Source organism: Arachis hypogaea, chromosome 5, assembly GCF_003086295.3.
Source record: "Arachis hypogaea cultivar Tifrunner chromosome 5, arahy.Tifrunner.gnm2.J5K5, whole genome shotgun sequence".
Taxonomy (NCBI): Eukaryota; Viridiplantae; Streptophyta; class Magnoliopsida; order Fabales; family Fabaceae; genus Arachis; species Arachis hypogaea.
Window position 1 is genome coordinate 64,555,839 of NC_092040.1, and position 9,784 is coordinate 64,565,622.

General features: G+C 30.2%; 1 protein-coding gene and 1 non-coding gene across 11 annotated transcripts; both read right to left on the minus strand.

Moving 5' to 3' along the window:
* Positions 1–3,118: 3,118 nt before the first annotated feature.
* On the minus strand, positions 3,119–9,404 carry LOC112801639 (uncharacterized). Of its 10 annotated transcripts, none has more exons than XM_025844499.2 (10): positions 9,016–9,404; positions 8,342–8,559; positions 8,005–8,119; positions 7,048–7,137; positions 6,465–6,635; positions 6,246–6,365; positions 5,451–5,540; positions 3,903–3,984; positions 3,735–3,797; positions 3,119–3,510 (listed from the first exon to the last, which is right to left on the minus strand). In XM_025844499.2, the coding sequence occupies exons 1-9, from the start codon at positions 9,166–9,168 to the stop codon at positions 3,742–3,744; spliced, it is 1,095 nt and encodes a 364-aa protein (XP_025700284.1). In that variant the 5' UTR covers positions 9,169–9,404; the 3' UTR covers positions 3,119–3,510; positions 3,735–3,741. The 10 variants fall into 10 exon arrangements, with proteins under 10 accessions (XP_025700284.1, XP_072093387.1, XP_072093388.1 ...); XM_072237286.1 differs by having other exon boundaries at positions 3,728–3,797; XM_072237287.1 differs by having other exon boundaries at positions 3,711–3,797.
* Positions 7,455–7,583, minus strand: LOC112804648 (small nucleolar RNA snoR77). Its single transcript, XR_003203262.1, has one exon. It is a non-coding gene; the product is annotated as a small nucleolar RNA snoR77 (small nucleolar RNA).
* Positions 9,405–9,784: the final 380 nt, after the last annotated feature.

Genomic DNA, 9,784 nt, shown 5'->3' on the forward strand with positions numbered 1-9,784 from the left:
AACTAACGCCGTCGTATTATAAGGATGAGATTAGCTTTCATAATCTAATACGAATCTTCTTATTATTTTGTTCGTCATTTGAATACTATCCATAAAAAATAGTTAGTTAAAGTGAAACACTATATAAAAAGAGAGAAAAAACTTTTAGATTTATCTGGTTTGCTTCTTAAACCTCACTTAATATACTCAGATTTAATAGTTTTGATGGTAATAATTCTTTGTAATTAGTTAAAAAGTTTCAACTTTCTCTTTCTCTTTTTAACTCGATCTCCTTACGATTTTAAACAAATTTAATTTTGTTATTAAAAAAACTAATTTTTAAGTTTAGAATATTTTTAACTTCCTATATATAATAAGTATCTTTTAAATTATCTAATACATAAAAGGTTACAACTTTTCATGTATCTTGAAATTTAAAAATTAAAGTTAAATTATATTAGTTCTTTTATTAAGTACAAAAATAAGCATTAAGTGTAAATGATATTAGTTCTTTTATTAAGGTTGAGAAACTCCATGAAAGAGTAATATTAAGTTCCATGTTCTTATATATGAGAACATGTACCATTTATTATATTATATATAATCTTCGCACCATATAACAAAAGGTGAAAAATCTAACAACTTCACACTAAAATAAAAACAGTTTTATTACTCTTATAACCATGATAACACATCTTCCAATACCGAGTGTCTGTAACTAAGTGAACATCAATGTCTTCACATTTTTTACCATCTTCATGTTTTGTTTAATTCTATTTTAGTTTTAGTTTATATCCTCTATTTTATCAATATCTTTATATTATTCACCATCTTTATGTTTTGTTTAATTTTATGTTAGTTTTAGTTTATATGCTTTTGTTTAAACCGTCTTTTTTTAAAAAATCTACCAATTTTGTTCTTCATGCACACTTTTATGTATTTCTCTTATTATCACCGTTCTCCTTTCTTCAACACGCTCAATTGCATCGCCTCCATCGCCTTTCATTGCCTTTATCAACTACAAATTTTATTCGATTATTTCATGCATAACTTCCACTTATAATTTTTCTTCCATTTAGTTTACTTATTTAGTTATATTTTCAATCATTTTTCTATCTTTTTAATTCATTCCTAACTTTTCACAGTTCTATCTTTTTTTATCAATTTAATGTAATTTTTTTTTATTTCATCAATTTGATGTAGAAATAAAAAAAACTTTTATCTGATATGTGTTCTTATATTTTTATATTATTTTTTAAATTTTTTTTTATCTAATTAAACTATGTTTTATTTAACATGTCAAGAATTAAACTTAACTTCTTTTGTAATGAATAATTTTTAAATAATCTAATTTATAAAAAAATCACATCTTTTTATTTATTCTAAAAATTAAAATTAATATTGATACTTTTAAACTAATAAAATTAAAATAAAATACAAAAATAATATTTTTGAATAAAAATAAAAACACAAAATATTAAATCTCAAAATATAAAATAATTATAAGATAAAAAAATTTAGTTAAACATAATTTTTGTAAAATACTATATGAATTGGCGTAACTATAAAATGAATTTTAAAATGATGATGTGAGTACTACCGCTATCCATCACAACAAAAATAAAAGATGGCATAAAATACACAATTTTTTTAAAAAAAAATTCAATAAATATATATCCAATGCTCTTCATTAAGAATAGTTATTTAAGTTTAAATCCATTTCCTCAAAGTGTTGATACCATTCAACCTAAATATACTTTAAAGTTTTATGACGATTTGAATAATAGGCATACACTTTCTCTTCCAATATTGAAAAGGTTTTGTATCCATAGTTAGAAAAATAAAATAAAATTTACATAACCCAAGAAATAGAAAAAGACAGAAAAAATTATGTAATTATTAACACAATTAATACCTATGTATTAATTACAGATCTGACTTTGATAGTTATACTTTGTAAATATGAGGCTAATAGGATTACCTGAAAAATAAAAAAGAGTACTATATTTAGTGGAACCAAGAAGAGGACACAATGAGTGAAAGTTGTGCGTAAAATACAAAAGTAACCGCAATATGAATGAAAAAAAGTTAATAATAATTGCATTTTATTCCAGTTTTTAAAATACAGTTACGTCAATCACTATTTATCAATAAGGTTAAGATTGTTATATGAAAATTGGACACTATTCTCTCTGTATTCTCTTTATATATTGTTTTAGATTATGAATGTATTGTGTATTTTAAAATTTTTTATTTGTTAAATATTTATTTTAATTATTTATTATGAAATTCATAATTTTATTTGTTATTAGGTATTTTATATATAGTAGTGTGCAATAACATGTCTTTAAATTTATTCATTATGAAAATTTATTTGAATAAATATTATATATTACATTATGAAGATAAAATATTTAAAAAAATTATTGTTACTATTTTATCCATTAAATTTATTTTGTGAAATGAATTGTTTAAAGGCAGATGATTTCTTCAAAAGTTGAACATCAAATTATAGTATTATCTTTATATATTGTTTGAAGTTGGTTCATATTAAAAAGTTTGAGATATTGAACCGTACTCGATTTACAGTTATACAAAAAAATAATCCTTAGATGTAAAGATGGAATAAGATAAAGAGCGCTCCTCTTTTGAATTTTTTTTATAAAAATTAAAAATTGGTACTCAAAAATAAAATAAACGGTAAATATAAATACTAACCACTTATATTATCATAATGTCTATTATTTGGACCAATTTGTTTCTATCATGTATTTTTCAAAAGACAAAATATAAATACCTGTGTTAGCATTGAAATTGTATCAACTTCCTTGTCAAATCATTTCGAGATGGTTTGCACGCCTTCTTGTGAGATGATGTTGCATGACAACATAATTATTGATATGTTGAATTCTCCCTTTCTTAATAAATGCAGAAACAAAAAATAGCAAGACGCACAAAAAAGACCGATGACAATGATAGATATTTATAAGTGGAGTAGTTATTTAATTTCCTCGCCATTACGGTAGTTATTTGACTTTTTTGTGGATTAATGATTTTTTTAATTAAAAACAAAAATATATTTTTACTATTTTGTCCATAAATTTGGTTTGTAAAATTAATTATTTGAGGACAAATGATGTCTACTAAAATTGGACACTTGGCTTTATATATTAGTATAGATAAAGTATATTAAAAAAGAAGAGGGTTATATTGAAATATAATCCCGTGATACATTTTCCTTCCATTTTACATCTAACGTTGGAGGGAAAAATATCTAGTGAGTCCCACCCCCACCTTTTTACACTATTCATTTCTTCCCTTTTGATTTTCCACTTCAACCAAACAATGGATCTTCCCTTTGGATTTTCCACTTCAACCAAACAATGGAAAGTAGTTATTTTCCTTCCAATTTTTCTCGCTTCCTTCGATTTTATCTTCAAATAAACACACCCTTAGTGGAGTTTGCACAGTAACAAAGATCCAAGTGGCAGCAAAAGAAGAAAATGGGGAATGGGAAGAAATGCATGTAAGCTACAAAAAAGGAAATAAATATATTAGAAAACTAAAATTCTCTATAAGCTGAGCAAATGCCACTCAAAGCATATCCTTAGATTTGAAAAACATTTTTTTGAACCTCAGTCACTGGCAAATCATTTGATTATCGAGCAATTAAACATTCTTTTTGAATCTCAGTCACTTGAAAATCATTTGATTATCGAGCGATTACTAACATAAAGAGAATCGTTACAGCTTACTAGCTTATTAGGCTGCACAAGCCTTCAAGGAATTTATTAGAATATCTTCTTTCAGATTATGACCTAAAATCAGCAAACAAAACAAGCAATGTTAACAAACTGGTAGAGAAAAAAAGTGCAAGAAGCGTATTTTTACTAGTCAAATTTCTGCTTGGGTCATCTAGTTACCTATAAAGACAATCTTGTTCATCGGGATTTCTTCCTTCTCCCACTTGCGTGCAGGAACGATATCGTACAGCTCCCTCACAGCCTGCCAGATTAAAGGAACAAATGGCCTCGGCAATAAAGAAATAAGCATAAATAACATTAAAAGACAAAGTAATTCCACTACCATGTCAACATTATGAAAATCTCAATCAATCGAAGTAATAATGTAGCAACTGGTGAGGTAGGGAAATTAACACAACAGAACAGCAAAACAAAAAGAAGAGTGAATCAAAATGATCTCACTCAATTTACTGATATAGATGAAATGAAACACAACAAAGAAAAGATAATGGCTGTGGTGGTAAGAGCCAGCCTCACTCTGCTAGCCTAGCCTAGCCTAGCCTAGCCTCGCCCCGCCCCGCCCCGCCCCGCCCCGCCCCGCCCCGCCCCGCCTTAGGTGAATGCGGGAGAAAGGAGGAGGTGGATGCGGGAGCGATGTGGATGCGAAAGTGAAGGCAGAGGCGGAGAAAGGAGACATGTCACAGGCAGAAAAAGGAGCCAAATCCAGCAGCTGCCGTCGAGCTCAAAAGTGGAGGGTGGAGGGAGAGGCAGATACGGAGGGAGGAGGTTGACAGAGCATGCTACAATGATGGTGGTGAGAGGAGGAGGAAGAGAGGGAGAAGGGAGGTCATAGGAAGGGAAGGGTTTGAGAGAAAAATTAGACAAAAAGAAATGGCTAACAGTTGACTGTAAAAAATATTAACAGTATGGATAAAATCGAAACTTGTTTCAAACATTAGCGACAAACTTGAGTCAAATTAAAGGTTATGGGTAGTTTTGAAACTTTTTCGAAAATATTAGATACAAAAAGTATACTTACATTAATTTATCAGGGCTTTGAGATCAAATGTAATCACACACAAACCAGCCTTCGGTCAAGTTTGAATAGAATTTCAGAATCTAGGCTTTCTAGGTGAGTCTAAACAATTTGGAATATGAAGAGAGTTGAGGTTTTTTATATTTATTATTACATATTTTATTGGAGACAAGCAACTTTATTGAAAATAGAAGTAAAACATAAAAGCCATTTTGATAAGTCACACTATACTATAATCATAATCAATAATTCAACATATTTTAATATTCTACGAGTTATCAATTTACTATGGATGTGATATCTTTTCTTTATTCAATTGAGAATTAAAATCAGCCCACATCAATACCTGAACAAGAAATGAGTTAAGCCACATCAGTACTCCAAGATTTTCTATTTATTTATTTATATTTTTATGGTACATGGTAGCTCGAAATTTAACATAGATTAATTATCAAAGATCATTTAGAGCACAGATGAGGCATCTTATAACCAACTAAACTTTTCTCAAACATCAGTAGTGACGCAAATGACAAGGAACACTTAATTAAAAATATATAAACATTTAAATGGCCACCAACAATCATGATAAAAATAAACCTACCTAGATACATAAGAATACCAACAGAGCCATACAAGTCACACACATTGTAGTATCATAATATTCCTGAACACCATCAAGTATGATTATTTACCTGCAAAGTATGCAGCTGATCAGAGTTTCGGACACTTAACACTCCTTTGCATCGATAGACATCCATGTCATATTTCTTCTCCCAGAGTATCTCCTCAAGCCATATACGAGTCTTTTTTAGAGCAATATATAAAACAATGAAAGAGTTTATTTAAAATACTGAATTTTTTATTTTCTTTTTTTTTTTCACAAAAAACTATCTTCAAGAAAGATCATAATTTTCACTGTCATGCAATATGCATTGAAGAAACAAACAATAATTTGAGATTTAACAAAAGGAAGAGGAGAATCCCAGCAGCATAACTTATGAATTGAAGCCTGTTAGACAGAAGCCACATTCAAAAGGTGGTTTTCAAGTGGTTTCATGAGTGTTAACTAGTTTTGAATTAGTGAGTTGTTAAGGTTTTTCCCAGATCTTTGGATTAGCGAGTGCTAACTAGTTTTGCTGGCTTTCGGAAAAGAAAGGAAGCCAAAAGCTTGTTGCAATGAGCAATCTACTATTTGGTGTGAGTGACTAAAGCGTAATTCTCATTTTTAATGAAAGAATCTAAAAAGCAAGTCTATGGAATAAGATAGACATTTGGCCTCCATTTGGTGTAAAGCTCTTTTGATTTCTCTTTCCAATACACCGAGATTAAAACTTTTTTTCTTTATGATGGTTTCTCCTTTTACACCTACTATATTCTTATAAATGGAGCCTTGCTCAGTTATATCTAATTTATTAAAACTTTTCTTTTATCATAAAAAAAATCTAATTTACGTATAAAAATAACATAAATGGAAACTGAAAGTATACCTTGTCAAGATGAATTGCCTGTTTCTCATAAATACAAATGGTTCTAATGCCACTATCATGAAGCTTTTTAGTAGACAAAGAACGATTTTCTTCTAACAATGTCTCTAAATGCATGGCCCGCTGTGAGAGGGATTAGAGGCAAACATTAGGTTTATGCAGATTGGGAGACAAAACAAGATTAAAAAACAAATGATAAAACCAAAAACAAGCATGATTTACTGCAGTATCATAAGCTTCACGGTTCAATATCTTAGACAATTCAACTTGACATCGGACGGAATGAATAATCTCTGCAAGGGAGTTAATATTATGTAATTCCTCCTCGAGTTCCTGCAGAGCTTCAGAGCCCTCTGCAGATACCAAATCAACTTTGTTAAGAATTATAGCATCCTGAAACAAGCAGCAAAAGTACTGGCTCAGTGTTCAATTCTACCATGTTCAAAATTTTTAGTACAAAAGAAATATTATTGTTAGAACCTTACAGCACCATATGTTATTCTTAAAAGTCACCTATGTTGAATGGTCTTGTGGTGTTAGTATGTTATGGATATTCTTCGGCTGTAGATGTACTACTTGTGTATAACCATTCTACTTGAACAAAATTGTTAGAATAAATACAGGTATAAAGTTAGTGTATTGTCATTTTATGCGTGAAGCTCGTATGGGAAAAAAGTTATTTATGCTCCTTCTCTATCTCTTTTTTGAACATTTCCATCAAATTCTAAAATTTTGGTTATTAACAACAAAAGATGAGAAAAAGGTCACTAATAACCAAAAATCAGTTAATGTAGTATAAAGTTACCGCAAATGCTATCTGAAAATAAGCTTCGGGGAACGAAGATGAACTGCGATGCTCAGTAAGTTGAAATCGAAGATTTTTCGCATCCACAACCTATTACAACATAGACTAAGTTAGTAAAGATTCCATGATACGCAACCAATGCTCCTATATATCAGAGAGAAAATAGCCTCAATCATCAAATAATAGATTAGCGGAAACCGAGCCACGAAGTTTAACATCATAAAAGTATAGTAGTTCAACAACTATAAATATCTAATAGAGTTTCATCAGCTTGGAATGGAATGGAACAACTGTAACCACAAGACTTTGGTATTTAGGAAATTCCAAAGAAAAAAAAAGATTTAAACATAATATTAAAAAGCTACCGTGTTTTCTTTCTTTCTTTTTTGATAAATTTATGCGAAAATAAAGTTCTTGAGCTTACTAGTACAGCTTTAGAGAAAATCTCGGCAGGTCTGAATTGAGGAGCAAAAGGATTTAACTTACGAGCAGTTTAACACCTCTCTTGTCATTTAATCGTATCAAGGAGGCTGCCTGAATTATCACTCGATAATTAAATACTTCAAATTTTAAAAATTTCTCAAATTAAAGAATGCATCAAATCTTGCACCAAAGGAGATACACTAGATCAATTGAATATAATTCATAGGTACCATGGGATAAAAAAAGGCTGATTGGGTTTTCCTATAAGGTGCTGCATTCATATCAAAGGCACTGGTTTATAGAATATTAGAAGCCAAAGAGCCAAACTCCAATGTATGGTAGAAAACATATCACATAAAAGTTAAACTTAAAACCAGAAACCTGAGACAAACATAGAGTGAAAGGACATTCAACTGTGCCAGTTTCTTGTTAAAAAGCTAAAGAAAACCCTAGATCTGTTAAAAAGTTACTGTGATACTCACACTAAAACAAAAAGATACGTCAATGAATGTTGTTGAAAAGAAAAAAACTTACAGTGACAATGGAATCAAGCTTCACTGCTGCTTCTAATTGTTCATCCAACCAAAGAACAGATGCCAATGGTGCTGGGTTTGCCAATCCAGTCGTTTCTAGTAATATATGGTCAAGCCTAGAGACAAAAAAACAAGGAAAAACACACCAAAAGAGAAGCTTTAATTTATCCCAAACATTCCATCAAACTCTACTCAACTGAAAGTATATTCAATATCCAATTCATGATAGTAACATCAGGTTAAGTGCTACTATTTTACAATCATTTGCTCCAAATTTTCCATGGCTCGAACCGACCAAAAAAAATTTCATGTGTTCTCTAATTGTCCTTGTTTCTTACCTTTCCTTTCTCTGCACGAGCTGCTCTAAGGCTTGAACCAAACTGTGCTTGACCGTGCAACATATACACCCATTGGCAAGCTCGACCCATTCTTCAACAAGCGCGCCACCGTCCCCTTCATTAATCATGGCTCTCTCCACTCCGATTTCCTCACCAAATTCATTCAATATGACAGCAATCCTCTTCCCATGCTGGGAATTCAAAATGTGATTCACCAGCTGAATTGCAAATAGGTTAACCAAAGATTCCAACATGTGCTAATTGATTGTACAGCTTTACTTTATATTAGTTGAGTATCTTGAATTTTCTGTATAATGAAGTAAGCTTTTTTCTGTTACAGAGGTTTTAATCCAGTCACACTTCCAATTCCAAAAACAAAAAGTAGCAACAACAAAATATCAAACAATAAAAATAATAATAATAACGGGAAAAAAAAGGCTACCAAGTGCCTATTCACTGACATGTAATAACAAATTTTTAAATTTTAACAACTGATAGAGTAATTCCAAGGCAATCATGAGCAAAACCCAAAGAAAAAGGGAAAAAGAACAAGTCTAAAAGTACACATATTTACACAACCAAAATCCTCATTCCAGAATTCAGTAACAAGCAACAACAACGACAGCAAAAAGATATAAGAAAACAAAACAGAAGTGCAAAAGCACATAACTTACGGTGGACTTGCCAGCACCGAGATAGCCGGTGATGAGAGTGACCCCAACGGAGGGTTTCTCAAAAACGGGTTCGTATTCTTCTGGGTGAATCAGAACAGCAACCGGGGGTTCTTCTCCTTCGTCTTCCTCGTGCTCAATATTCGACTGCTTCATTCTCTTCTGCTATCGTATTCCTCTTTCTTTCTTTCGTTGCTTCTGCTTATCTAATTTTCAATTTCGGGTTAAGAGAAAAAAAAAAAAAAAAAAAAAACACCAATGTTAGAAGCCATCCCAATTTATTATTTATTATTTTTTAGTAAAACGTTGTTTCTGATTTCGTCTTTTATGGTTAAAAAATAGCATTGCCATCCCAAACCGATTAATTTTGTTAGACATTTATTAATTTAGTTTTTATTGAAAGCAAACAGATTTTGTCTAGATATCACATTAGTGGATAATATGTCAAAAAATCATTCTAAAAGATAATTTAAGATAATTTTTTTTGTCATATCAGTAATGTACTGCAATAAAATAAGAGAATTAAATTTTTAAATCTTTTTTAAAAAATACTTAAATTTCTAATTAATTTAAACATATCTATAATAAATCATAAAATAAGATAAGTATCTCTAAATTTTAACAAGTCATTATATCTGTTATTATATTTCTTCTTTTTATATTGCACATATTTTATTTGATGATATATGCAAGAAAGAGTTGGTCTTAAATGGTATTATTTTTATCACTTTGATTGATGGGTAATACAAATATGAAAAATTGATGACCTAAA

Coding starts and splice junctions, on each gene's coding strand:
- LOC112801639 (XM_025844496.2), bottom strand. CDS start 9,168: ATGAAGCAGTCGAATATTGAGCACGAGGAAGACGAAGGAGAAGAACCC. Junction 6,366..6,464: donor GTGAAGCTTATGATACTGCA/GTAAATCATGCT, acceptor TCCCTCTCACAG/CGGGCCATGCATTTAGAGAC. Junction 3,985..5,450: donor ATCAGCTGCATACTTTGCAG/GTAAATAATCAT, acceptor TTAATCTGGCAG/GCTGTGAGGGAGCTGTACGA.